The sequence below is a fragment of the Xiphophorus maculatus genome, chromosome 8 (assembly GCF_002775205.1).
Source record: "Xiphophorus maculatus strain JP 163 A chromosome 8, X_maculatus-5.0-male, whole genome shotgun sequence".
Classification (NCBI taxonomy): Eukaryota; Metazoa; Chordata; class Actinopteri; order Cyprinodontiformes; family Poeciliidae; genus Xiphophorus; species Xiphophorus maculatus.
The window spans coordinates 8,943,066-8,957,270 of NC_036450.1; the positions used below are offsets into that span (position 1 = coordinate 8,943,066).

The 14,205-nt window shown below is 35.9% G+C and overlaps 1 protein-coding gene across 3 annotated transcripts; it reads right to left on the reverse strand.

The window, feature by feature from the left end:
* Positions 1–2,452: 2,452 nt before the first annotated feature.
* LOC102217417 (alpha-(1,3)-fucosyltransferase 7-like) lies at positions 2,453–13,701 on the reverse strand. 3 transcript variants are annotated; one of them, XM_023337774.1, is made up of 3 exons: positions 13,432–13,701; positions 10,979–11,215; positions 2,453–3,316 (listed from the first exon to the last, which is right to left on the reverse strand). In XM_023337774.1, exons 2-3 carry the CDS (start codon positions 11,195–11,197, stop codon positions 2,489–2,491), a joined length of 1,047 nt encoding a protein of 348 aa, XP_023193542.1. In that variant the 5' UTR covers positions 11,198–11,215; positions 13,432–13,701; the 3' UTR covers positions 2,453–2,488. The 3 variants fall into 3 exon arrangements, with proteins under 3 accessions (XP_023193542.1, XP_023193543.1, XP_023193541.1); XM_023337775.1 differs by having other exon boundaries at positions 2,453–2,611; positions 10,274–11,215; XM_023337773.1 differs by lacking the exons at positions 10,979–11,215; positions 13,432–13,701 and adding an exon at positions 4,898–5,326 and having other exon boundaries at positions 2,453–3,562.
* Positions 13,702–14,205: the final 504 nt, after the last annotated feature.

The window sequence follows — 14,205 nt, forward strand, 5'->3', positions numbered from 1 at the left end:
TTTCTTTTCTGTGCGTCTTAATAGATAAACTATTTAAAATGAACTTCCCCATACTAGCTACCCAGTGTAAGTGAAAAAATATGTTTTCAAACAGATGACCAGAACTTTATTTTTACCTGAAAATACAATTGATTATCAGCTTACAACAAACAGTTGTTAATTTGTAGTATTTTGATTTTATGTTGGTAGAAAATATTTAACCTTCTGTCCGTTAAAGTGCACATCATGCATCAATAGCTGTGTTCTCTGACTTCAATGTAACTTAAAAAAAAACAAAAAGGATGATGGGTGTTGATGAACATGTATGCCAAAATTAGCAAACATACTTTTTTTTTTTTTGTATTTGCGTCCACAGATCAGACTCAAAGGATGGATAAGAAGCAAAATTCAAGTTTAGCATGATTTCGTCCAGTTTGGCTGGTGAAAGATGTAAAGACTTAAATGAAATGGGTGCACTTGAATGCTCAATTTCTTTTTAAATGTAGATTTTAGAATTCTTGAGTACTGAGGCAATGATAGAAGGAAAAATTCTTTCTTATACATTTTTAACACTAGGAGTACTAGGTTTTCGATTTCTCCCCAGACTTACTGAAACAGTGCCAAAAGAACCAACGACTCTGATGGCTCAAATTAGCATCCATTCTTCAATTGTAAATGTGGTCGTTGACCATCAGGCCAGAAGGTAGGAGTGTGAATAGTCCATGTTGGGGGTGGGTATCTATGATACCAACAGGAGATCAGATCTCCTGTAGGTAATGCTCTTCAGTCTAGTTTTGAAGCATACATGAAGTGTTTTTGGAGAGATGTGACCTTTTGCAGCTGATGTTGTGCTGCATTATCCAGTCTAAGTCTAAGGAACAATTGTGCAACTGTGAGATGCGTCGAGGCCATTACCAGGGTACTTATAAGGTCATAAAGCATCAATAAGCATCCTTATTTACAGAACGAAAGCAATCCTTCAGGTCATTTGGCCTATCTCTAGACTGCATAGGTAAATGTCAAAGTGGAATCAACATGGACTAACTCCAGCACTTCTAGTTTAAGGCTTCTTTGAAATAATATTCTATTGGTTTTGCTGTTAGGTTTGCAGTTGACAAACTGGTGAAACAGTATTCAATATGAAAGTAGAACAATCATGGAGTGGATAAACATTCTGGCTACATTTTCTGAAAAGTATCTGATTTGGTTAGATTTTGGGAAGGACGACTTTTGTGCAGGACCTTAATTTTTGATGTTTTGAAGGAGCAGTTAATACCTCGCCTACAGTGAGCAACTCTTTGGACCTGCTGCTGCTGTCATATTTGCATTCTGTTTTTCTTTTTTTTGCTCTATTTTTTTCTTACCACATCCATATGCTGCTGTCTGTGCTAAATACCACTGTCTCATGCGGTGAAACAGTGGTCTCTGCAGGATGTAGTACTTGATATATAATTTCTTCAATAACTAAGATTATTCTAAAAATTTAAGTTGATTGCTAAACTTCCCAGCAATTGACACAAAAAAGGTAAAACACAACCACATACATAAGTACACTTTGTAAACAAATGATAATTGTATTACTTTTTTCTGGGAGTTTTTAATAGAGTTAGATGTTCTGGGGATGTGAAAAACTGCAGAGAGCAAGTTCCTTGTTCCTTCTAGTGAAGTCACAGTGCTTGCATAAATTAAAAAAGACCACAAGCCATGACATCCTGTCTGCTGTAGTTTCCATGCCATTTCCACCCATAGAACACTAAATGCTCAGTGGTGATCATTAAATAAATAAAATTATTAATGCAATCTGTTGGGAAAACGTTTGAAACTAGTTTACCATTTATGTTTTCAGTACCTGCAATCAAGGTAATTTCATTTAGTTTGCTGCTGTACAAAAATACGTGAGCAACACGGTAGATGGCGGTTCTAACCACATTATCGTGTGAAGATGCTGCTGTCAGACCATGAAGATGTGACAATTTGTCACTTCTGTTTTAGTTAGGGCAGTATGAAATACTGTCTGAAAATAGTATGCAAACTGATGCAGTTTTTGAGGAGTCCAAATCATTCAACATCAATCAGTAATGTAAATTGAATAAACATTAATCCCATTTGGTGCTGTTCTTAAACTTACCTGTCTGTTAATAATCAAACCATTTACAGAGTCATCACTGGACTATATTAACACCAGAGTGAATAACTGTCTTGGCCATTACATGTATAGTATCACTTCTAGTAACCAGAATCTGTGATTATATTTAGGCTTTTCTAATTCTTGCCTGAATAACTAAAAGTCTCTTCTTGCATAGCAATGTAGGTGATGATGAAAAATGTGTGCAAACTTCCTTTTTGTTTGCGAAACCTTTTTGTTTGTCAGAATGGTGTTTCTGATCTCATTTTTTTGGGACTTAGTTGTGGGTTGATAATAACAATGGAAAAGTACAAAGATTAAAGAGAAAAGAAATTTATGATCCAAATATTTATTCAGTCACCAACAAAAGAAATAAATGAAAATTCATGGTCTATATCCTTCCTTGTCCCAGGCCTCTAGATCTGAATAAACTTTGTGCAGAGGTAAACTGCTGTATTGTAAACATATCTTGCACAGCATTTCGATCCAGTCCCCATGAACTTTCACCTTCCAGTGTTTTTTCCAGTTAAAATATTCCTCATATTTCTTCCTGTCCTCTGCAAGCCTTTGAAGATACTTCCCCAGTTCTTGTACTGATGAAAACTCATCGACATGGATAAAAGAATGTTCTGGAGCCACAGCTTTGTAGTCACTTATTGGGGGTCCTAGTACAACGGGTACAGCCCCTGCTCTGTAAGCATTCTGCCACAGCTTCTCAGTCACATAATCTTTTGCCAGAGAGTTCTCAAAAGCCAAGTAAAAGTAGCAGCGAGAGATTGTTGGTAAGAGGTCTTCAGAGGAGAGCGGCAATTTATTCCAGCGTCCATAAACCTTCACAGGAACCGTGGCACTGAGTTCTTTGTAGACTTGGGTTCTTCTGTGGTGGTCCATGTAGTTGCTGACCACCCAGCAGACCAAAGAGGTCTTATTTATATGGCTGTCCTCCACCAGATTACTTTCAGTCTCTAAAGGTTTCAGCTCACCATAAGGTATGGTAACATCAGCATCTCTCCTGTAGGAAATGGTCATGTTGAAGATATTTGCAAACTTCTTTAAGTTTCCGTTGTGAGCAGGAGACTCCAGTGACATCCAGGCCCATCTCTGGCCTTGTGGACGTGGGAGTTCGGTTGGAAGCTGCTGGCTTCCTTGTATCAGTTCTCTGTTGTGGAACAGAACAACATCAGCTGAGGGGAAAAAGGAGCGCTGATCCACCAGTAAACAGTTTGGTATTTTGTACCGATCCCAGCACACATTTCCCTTTAGGGTTAACATGTCGCCAAAAGGCCAGTACCAGATGAGAATGGTCACATTCCCACTGCCTCTTGAGTAACTGAAGTAGGAGGATTTAACTCTGTTTTGCAATCCACAATACAAGGTAAGTAGCAAAGCCACAATGGTGCAGAAGATGATGCCATTCTTGATAGATCGGACCTCCATCTTTTTAGCATGGTCACTTTCCTGTTATGAAAAACAATTCCAGTTTTAGATCTGAAGTGTACTGTGTCATACATCTTGCACTTAAAAAAAAAGCTAATTACAACCACAAACTACAATGCTTTTGGCAAAATTAGAGACAAACACAACATAATTTGGAAGTGCAAGGAAAAGCCCACATGCTTTTCAAAATTTTTGAAAAATAAAGATCTGAACTGTGCTGTCAGTATTTGTATTCAGCCTTTCTGATTTAGTATTTAGTACTTTTTTCTTTACCTATTATTACTCTTATTTTAACATTATACATATGTTTTTCTTGTATTATTTTTCTTTTTTTTCTTTTCATCAGCTTATTTTATTTTCATTTTGGTGTAGCACTTTGGTGCAGTTTTAAATTAGATTCTTTCATGAATATTTGAGAAATCGTTAAAGGTGCATTTCTACTAGCACATTGTGTACTAACCAGTTAATGTTTGGTTCAGTTGTACCACAAAAGTTTTTCCTTTACATGGTTTGTTACTCAGCATTGTGGACATGATATGAGTGAGCAGCAACTGTGGTCACCTCTCCGCTGGTGTTTGCAGCGACACTCAGCAATGGAGAACATCAAGGTTCTGGTTCTGATGGACTCAAGCCCAGATATTTCATTTTTTCTTATAGAAATTCTTTGCTGGCCCAAGTATAATGACAAAGACTCAGATCTGCTGATTATTTCACTACAAATGTAATTACATTGTGACACTTAATTTTTTAAAATGTGGAACCTTTTGGCTTTAGGTAATGTCAAAAGATGTAAACCGATAGCCACACCTGAAATATATATACATACATACACACACACACACATATGCATATATAAAGATACACATATAAGGAGCATATATAAGGAAATATAAAATTCACATCTCAAGCTAATGTTATGTAGTGCCAGTGTTTCACACTGTCTATCACATAAAATACCCACAAAATACATTGTTTGTAATTTTAACATGACAAAATGTTAAAATGTTCATTATCAGTAACCATGAATACGTTTGGAATGGCAGTGTGTATACTTTACCCAACATATTGCAATTTTTCATCATTTTTTGTCCATGCAAAATGAATTTAATTCCCCAATCTGTCCAGCTAAATCCAATATAATATGCATAATCATGAAGCCTAGAGAATGTTTACATTTGAATTCAATTCAGAATTTTTACCACTATTACTCGGCTCCTGTCTAACCACTGCAAACCACTGAAGTTAGAAAATATGCAGTAGTTAGAATATATGTTCAAAAGACCCTAAAAAGATGTTAAAGGTAACAGAAATATGCGTAAGCTATGTGAAAAGTGAGACCTCATTAATAACTCTTACCTGTGTGGATTGTTGATTTCTCATCTAGTGAAGATCCTTTCGCCTTTAGACGATGTAAGAAAAGAGCCAAGCAGATGAGTGCAGTAGTTGTAGTTGGAGAAGCAGGAAATGAGTCAAAACCAGCTCCTGCTGAGCCACAGGAATACATTGTCCTAAATGTTTAGAAAATGTCCTGCATGAGACACTTTCACATAGCCCAAAGTTTTCTGTATGTCTGTGAATGAGTTTTACCATATGCTTAAACAAGCTAAGTCTAATCATTGTTCTATTCTTACTGATAAACATGTGAAAGAGTTGCTTCTTGTAGCTATAATAAAGTACTGTAGTTCTCAAATTTTTCCTTCTGTCCACCATCCAGGTCCGTTTACCAGTTCTGGGTCCTGACCATAACCCCTCAGTGTTATTACCTTGAGAAATAATGAGATTTGGTTAAGTATATAACAGGCTTTAGTTCAAATGTTACAAGTCGTACAAATGGAACAGATACAGAGGGACATTCACTGTCCAGCACTGGGCTTCACCTTAAGGACGCCACCAAGTGAAGTAAAGATTGTAGTGCAAGTTTTGCTTTTATTCTTCTCCTCATTCTGTACCCTCCCTAGAGTGTAGTGTAAACCAGTTTCATTTTGTTTTTGTGTGACTGTTACCAGTCTTATGTGTTATGTGTGCGTGTAAACATATAAAAGATAGAGGAAAAACACAGTCATTTTATTCATACCCAAAGAAAAAGATGGGTTTGGTTTGTACTGTTCATTTTGTAAAAAAAAAAAAAAGAACAGTTAGGTGTCTCACTAAAGCCTCAGGGATTTTAGTGAGAGTCCCTGTAGGGACTTATATTATAATAATGCTATAATGTTATAATGTTAATAATGTTATAATGTGGAACCATTTAAAAAAGGCTCTTACACATGGCCAGGTGAAATGAATTGGATTCAAATGGCTGAAGTAAGATTCCTTGGTAGGGTTTGGAGATGGAAGGTAAAAGAGGGTGAGGAGCTCTGTTATCATTTTGGAACCGGTCATCCTTGAAGTGATGGGAAGCCCACCTTTTTCCAGAGGTCACAAAGCAAACCTCTCGACTTTGTGCATCCTTGGATTTCAATTGAAGTTCCAGCTAGACCAGCAAAATGGAGAAGAAAAACCACCTTGACTGCCTGTCCTTGCCTGCTGCAACATTTAACCAAGTAAAACAAGGGTTATGAATATAGTAGAAACTTATGATACTGTGAGCTAAAATTTGCATGAAAATACATGCTTATCTTTTTAAGTAGTCGATCTTAACAAGGTTTCAGTTGATTTTACATCTGGTTTGCTTAGTCTCAATATAATTTTTCAATAAAGCAGCAAATGCATAGAAACAGAAGAAGCCTTTGACTTCTAATCGATTAGCTCCACCTACTGGTGGAAATAGAGATAGTAGTTTGTAACGTCTTTGGCCACATCACCAAGACTGTATCATAATATATATTTGTTCTCTTTTTATATACCTTCTTCTAAACAGCGCAACATTGTTATTATTATAGTTATTTTAGTTAATTTCCTCACTCAACACAAATTCTGGTCAACCACACCATGACTTTTACAGAAACGGGTTTCAACACTTTCAAAAATAAAAGAACATGTCAACTAAAGAAAACCTTAAAAATTTTCACTTTTATTGTTGAGCAACTTGGAGCTTCATTACCATGAGTAAAAACACATGTACTGGAGAGCCAAAGTGCCACACAACGTATGAATTGTAAGTTAATAATTTATGTATATAATTGCAAATGAATTTAGCAAGTAAATAAAGAAAAATGTGTGGTTTCAGTCAATTAACTTTGCTAATAATTAAATTAACAATTAAAATGAAACTAAAGAAGCCCACATTTTAAAACATATGTGTAAAACTCATCCTCCATCCACTATCCTATTATACCTGGTGAAGTTGGAGTCCCTTGCAGGGCATGTGCAAAATTCATTATTTTGAATTAGATTGGAAACAACATCCAATATTTTATTATCTCTTTCATTATTATGGTCCCTGAGCAGCAATGTGTCATAAAATATTGCTGTAGCTTGTCAAAAATAGCAAATAAAATCTGGAACTAAGACAATATTACCTGAAAAGTAAGTTTATAGTGTGTTGAAATTATGAAACAAGGATGGAAAATAATATGAAAAAGCATATGTGTTTTGTAAATTTAATAAATATTTATCAATATTTCTTTATAGTTATTTATACATTTGCTTTGCATTTATTTGAGTTTATTAATAGCTCATTTAAATAATTAATGGATGCTTAATTTCATTCATCAAATTATGGTTGTATGAACTTCAACACTTCTGCATGTTTTTGTATCAGGACAGATAAATATGCCAATATTCTGCTGAAAAATTGCATTTATATATGATGCACATGTGAAGCCCTCTGATCCTGGCGGTTAAAGTTAGCTGCTACGCCCCTTTTCATGCCAGCTGCATTCAAAACAAAACATTCTACGCTGGGTTCATTCTCCATCAGTGGAGCTTTTATGCACAACTCTGAAGATGCTTTAAAGTCTCTTTTTACAGTTTTACTTACTGTTAAAGGATTCCTCACTTTTGTGTTGTCACTGTGTATGTTTAGTTGGTTAAGTGACTTCTGCTTTGTGTGAGCAACTGTTTTGTTTTATAATTTGTTTTTACTTCCATGTTTATGACAGTGGTGTAACTCTTTAGGCTTTCACATCATTTGAAAAATAGATGCTGGTCTATCTTGGGTGTGGTTTGCCTTTGTTTATTGTTTGTTGCGGTCTTATTCTAGCTTCAGTAAAGTTGCAGTTTCCGCTCTCTTTCCTGGAACCTCTTTGGTGTCAGTATAAGTTCTCCTTGAAGAAATTAATGTGTTTTTATTTAACATATTGTAATTTGAACTCATTTGGGACAAAAATCAAAATGAGTGAAACTGCTACAATAGTTAGTAAAGTTATAGCATGACTAGAGCTTTAGCTTTTCAGCAATAATGGTTTTCTTGTTAGTTCCCAATAACCAACTAATATCTGCTTTGAATTACCCATTTTATGCATAATACAGATTTTAAATTTATTAAAAATTATCTTTTTCATTTCTCTCACATTTAGAAATAATTATGGTGATCCTGAATATAGAACCTAGAGTTTTTTTTTTTATCCAATTCAATGTCAGACACTAACAAAAATAAAATAAAATAAAGAGTTAATGTTTTATACAATATGTGAACATACAAATATTCACATGCTGGAAAGGCTGCACAGTTTTAGGTTGTTTGATATCTGAGGGAATACAATTGTGCATTGAAGTTTAAATCTACAGAGTTGAATTCAGCCACACAGAGTTCTTAAAGGTTATTAATTAATCTAACACTTGCTAACATGTTATTACATATTAAACATATTAACATATTCAACTTCAAATGTTTAATATGAACATAGATATTTTACTTTGTAAACATATGATGAAACATAGCTGCAGGTCGCAGGCCATAGCAGCTTCTGCTTCTTGCATGAGTAAGCAACCCAAGAATGTAACCTCGACTATTATTGCTTAAGATTTTAATGTCTTTACTTGTGGAAAGTGTTGAAAGTCATAGCTGTGAGCTCAGCAAGTACGGTAAACTGAATTAACACATACGCTCATCTTTTTTTTTCTTGTTTCTATATTTAACAGGATGTGATCAGATCACAAGTATCTCATGTTATCTCTGTCCCATGACTCTGGCAGTTAAATTCTGTTTGTACCAGTAGACACAAAAAATACATGAAGTCACATCAAAGGTAACACATCCAAACTTTTATAATTGAGCCAAGTTATTTTTGCAAACGAAAATGAAAGAAAAATAATAATGAGTAATTTACAAAATATAAATATACTTCTGAAATCTAAGTCTTTTAACCCATTTTGGATTTTCTGTCAAATAGATTTTTTTATTTTCATTTTATTATAAAGTAATCCTTTTTATATATCAGATTACTATTTCAGCTTTTTCCAAAAATAAAAAATCATGGGTTAATCATCCATCTGGGTTTTTATGGCTCTTGTGACAGAGTCAGGCTCCTGGATCATGATGATAATTATGACATTTGATGATGACGGTGTTGTAATATGACTTTTGATGATGACAGACATGTTTTGTGTGTTAGGTAAATGCTGCTTTACTCTGTGAAATAGACAGTTGTTTCAGTCTGACACTGAGCAACTAAAGTAACTTTGCCAAACCACTAACTATAAACTGTGAGACAAATGATTAAATAAAGTTTTAATTTTGACCTTTGACATACAAAGCCTCCTCTGCCCCCTGTCTACTTCAGCTAATTAGAAGGAATCTACGATTTAGCCAAAATGCTGTTACAGCAGCTTTTCCAGATTCTTGCTGTACTGTAAAATCCCCCTTTACCTGATTACACTTATTATTGTCTGCAGCTGTACAGGTTCAGTCTTTCATATGCAGGATATCCAAATTTGGTAGTATTTCTTCTTTATTAGCTGGTTTCCGTCACATCAAAGTCTTTGATGTTTATGATCAAGTCTTGCATGGCAGCTCCTTTAGTGAGTTCACTGAAGAATCAGAAAAGAGAAACTGATTTTTCACTTGGTGCTTTTCAGCTCTACGCCACACACTATCTTCACCATTTTGTGTAAAATCTTGTCAATGTTCCTGTTCCTAGTTTCTTTTTCTCCACATGACACAGACTGAAGTGAGACTAACTTAGACATACTTTAGTTGGGTTTTTGCAAGTATCAGCAATTTGATTCTGCTTGGTTCCCAAGGAGGAAATCATTCTCCTTGAGTTGACATCAGTATAGTGCAGGGCTAAACTGTTGATTATGTTTTGGATTAATTGATTAATAATTGGATAGAAAAAGGTGCTTAACAGGAGATTATTATTATTCCTTTGTTATTTTTATAGCGTTTGAACCAAGCAAAGCTAAAACTATGACAGTTCTCGGCCAAATATATTTACAAAGGTTATTTTTTACCTTTAATGCAAAATGTAGACACAGTGATACATACAATATATTTTTGAGTTAATTTCTGTTTGTCCAGCAAATGGCATTTTTGAGTTTGTATACTGTTAGTATATATTAGCTGATGATTATTTTAAAGATCAGTTCATCTTGATTACTTGGATTAATCATTTCAGCTCTGACAAAAGTTCAAAGTTTTTAAATATATGCTATTGCAGTTTCTACTCATAAGTGCAAATTGAAAGCAACATATGTTATAAACAGATCAAACACAGCCACACTGTCTCAAAGTTAGGTGTTATGAGCTTTCTCCCAGGCCTCTAGATCTGAATAAACTTTGTGCAGAGGTAAACTGTTGTACTGTAAACATATCTTGCACAGCCTTTCCCTCCAGTCTGTATACACTTTCACCTTCCAGTGTTTTTTCCAGTTAAAATATTCCTCATATTTCTTCCTGTCCTCTGCAAGCCTTTGAAGATACTTCCCCAGTTCTTGTACTGATGAAAACTCATCGACATGGATAAAAGAATGTTCTGGAGCCACAGCTTTGTAGTCACTTATTGGGGGTCCTAGTACAACGGGTACAGCCCCTGCTTTGTAAGCATTCTGCCACAGCTTCTCAGTCACATAATCTTTTGCCAGAGTGTTCTCAAAAGCCAAGTAAAAGTAGCAGCGAGAGATTGTTGGTAAGAGGTCTTCAGAGGAGAGCGGCAATTTATTCCAGCGTCCATAAACCTTCACAGGAACCGTGGCACTGAGTTCTTTGTAGACTTGGGTTCTTCTGTGGTGGTTCCTGTAGTTGCTGACCACCCAGCAGACCAAAGAGGTCTTATTTATATGGCTGTCCTCCACCAAGTTACTTTCAGTCTCTAAAGGTAACAGTTCACCAAAGGGTATGGTCACATCAGCATCTCTCCTGTAGGAAATGGTCATGTTGAAGATATTTGCAAACTTCTTTAAGTTTCCGTTGTGAGCAGGAGACTCCAGTGACATCCAGGCCCATCTCTGGCCTTGTGGACGTGGGAGTTCGGTTGGAAGCTGCTGGCTTCCCTGTATCAGTTCTCTGTTGTGGAACACAACAACATCAGCTGAGGGGAAAAAGGAGCGCTGATCCACCAGTAAACAGTTTGGTATTTTGTACAGATCCCAGCACACATTTCCTTTTAGACTGTACGAGCGTCCAAATGGCCACTTCCACAGCAGGATGGTCACGTTTGCAGTGTTTTTCCAGTAATTGTAGGTGTTTGCGTCCCACCATCCATTGTGAAGACACAGCAATAAACCACTCAAAATGCAGACGACAAGTCCTCTCTTCATTGAACACCATTTCATCATTTTAGTGTAAAGTTTCCCCTGTTAATAAAAAAGAAATGAAACTGGTTATTATAGGTTTGACAATGTTCTGATTTACTTGAGATTTGCTGTTGCAAATTGAAATATTGTTAATTTCCAGATATTTCTATTAATCTCATGTTCTTTTGATGAGAAGATACTGTAAATATAATTCAATAAGAGTTGGACAGGAGACGTGCAGGTGCTGTGTGGCCCCCGCACTTCCTCTGCTATTTCAATACTGAAGACAGGCAACATCCTCCCTGCGACTCTGGCATGGAGTAAGCTAGACGCGTAAGTAAGTAAGTCTATGTCTAAAGTCTATTAAAATTGCAAATTAACTAGCGAAGAGTCTTGATCTCAATTTGACAGAACAACTTTAGGATGAATTAAAGACTATAAACCAGACCAGATTAATATATTTAGTTTCAAAATGTCTAACCAGCAACGTGCAAACCCAAGCATCAACGGTGTCACTGATTCTGCAAAGGTGTCACTTGGCTGCAAGTTCACAGCTCCACCTACCACCTACTTAGTAGTATGTGTTGTATCTAAATGCAGGTTATATCTCTATGTTTCAGTAACATATAATCTAAACTAAGAGTCTTTGTGGTTGAACTGACCTGCAAAGAAATGTGTGCATGTCAGGGTGCTTACATTCCAGAGCTGCAGTCTGCCATATATGGAGATGGGCACACACAAGAGGCGATTAAATATAATGATGCCAAATATGGGAAATTGTTTGTGTGCTGCGTCCACACCTATGAAGACGCAGAGTGACTGTGGGAGGAGTGGATGAGGGAGGGGGGACTCTTAATGGCTCCAGATAGGTCTGTAAATGTGGCTTGTTTAATAAATATGTTTATTTACCTCAGACTATCAAACAGAGTCTTCACTGCACAGGCATAACTTAGACAGTGCAACCCCAAGTTCATACTCTTCAGACATTTAACTTAAATTGAAACAGTTTTATTCAAACTAACTGTAACTCTAAGAGCTCCCCCATTTGGTATTTGTCCTCAACAGTTAACATTTTAAATATTCAGAGTCATCTAAAATGGGAATATATTTTCACGTTTTCATTAATACATGGCCTGTCACTCAATTATGGTTGAACTTATTTGAATGCATTGAAATACACATTATTTCCTTTATTCTCTTGATGTATCAACTTACATTTATTAGCTTGCAGATTTAAATTGCTTCCTTTAAACCAGCTAAACTGTTTTGTCGGTTCTGGTTCTTTTCCAAAGCTGAGACTATAGGAGAGACCGCGCATTTATTTTAATTTTAGTTATGAATACAATATTAAGTGCCTCTCTGGAGACACAATCTTGTCTCTGATGAAGACAATAGTATACAATATTTGGTACATTAATATTTTAACTGTATGATCGTTGCTGCAGTTCCGCTTTTTTTTTGACTGTCAATTTGAAAACACCCCTTCCAGTTGCATACAATAAGATTTACTGATGTACAGTTTTCCTTTGTTAAAATTTTATTCCGGACAAGAAGAAAATTACTGTTGCATGCTTGTCCTTCAAGCAAACTTAGACTATTGTTGGATATTTTTACCTAAACACTGGGTCAAAATTCTGACTTATTTTCTTAGGATTAGACAAGACACTAAAAGAAGCATTGTCATCTTCACAGGTGGCCATCTTTAGACAACAACCAGACATAATCGAATTTCTACCACAAGATGAAATAAATGGTTTGATTGCAACCTTAAATATATTTATTTTAATCTCAACAATACTGTTTTTGTAATCCATGTATTTTGTCAGGTCATCTAACAAACCAATGACAAACTAAGTACCGTACATCATTCAATTCTGCCACAACCCCCATCAAAAATGTAATATATTTGAACATTTTTCGCAAAAGCATAAAATGTCACAGAAGATTGCTGCTGTATTTCCTTTTTTCTGTGAAAGATGAAGTGTGTTCTTTCCTTAGCATGAATTGTAAAACTGACTCAGAACAGGATATGGTAAAAGATTTACTTTCTCAAGTCTAAAAGCTGATAATCTAACATTTCACATGTACTTTTTATAAACACGTCACAAACAACATTAGTTCCACGTGTAAACTTATGCTACTTGTCCCATGTTGTCAAAATAAAATAGAAATAAGAAAAAAAGACGAATATGAGGAAACAACAAACTTCATCAGACATCCTGCACTGACCAAAATCACACACAAAAGAGAGAACTTCACAAGCTTCAACCACCTACCTGATAAGAAGCGGACTGGTAGTAGTCGTCAGTCGACACCAAACCCAGTTCGTGGTTACTGTTGGTTGTGAAACACCACAGAGCTTCAGCTGCATAAATACCACCACCCTTTTAAGGAAGCTGAGGAGCAGTGATGTCTTCTTTGAGTCACTTGTGACACCTCAATACGTCTACATCTTTATCAATTTTTTCTTTGTAACGACAGCAATTTCTGTTCAGATGTTTTCGATAACAGCCGTCTTCCTTGTGAGAGCAGACGTTTTCAGCATGTGTCTGTAGTAATGCAGAAAGAGGAAGTGTAAAATGTGATCTACAGGGGAGATCACATTTACACATGGGGCACTTAAATGAGTCTTTCAGAGATCTTTCATTCCCTTTATCAGTTGTCTTTGGCATTGTATTTTGTGAACCCCTAAGTCTACTGTAGTCTCATTTTCCTCAAGTGGACTTTGCAGTTGTTTGGAAATTTAAAATATTAACTGACGCAGTCTTTCAAGAGAGATCTCTGTTGATTTCTATTAAAAAGAAGCTTTCAGAAGCTCAGCAGGCAGCGGTCTTCATTGTCTTACACTTATCTTTATAATAAATTTCACAAGGTGACAACATGGCCACATGAGCAGACACAGGAAAGTGAATATGGATACCTTGCATATACATACTGTGCTGCTCCTAAGTTCAAATAGATTTACTATGGACATGAATGTCGTTGATAGAACTATATTCATATTGATACATCCATTATCTGTACTTGCTTATTCTTCCAGAGACTTAGGG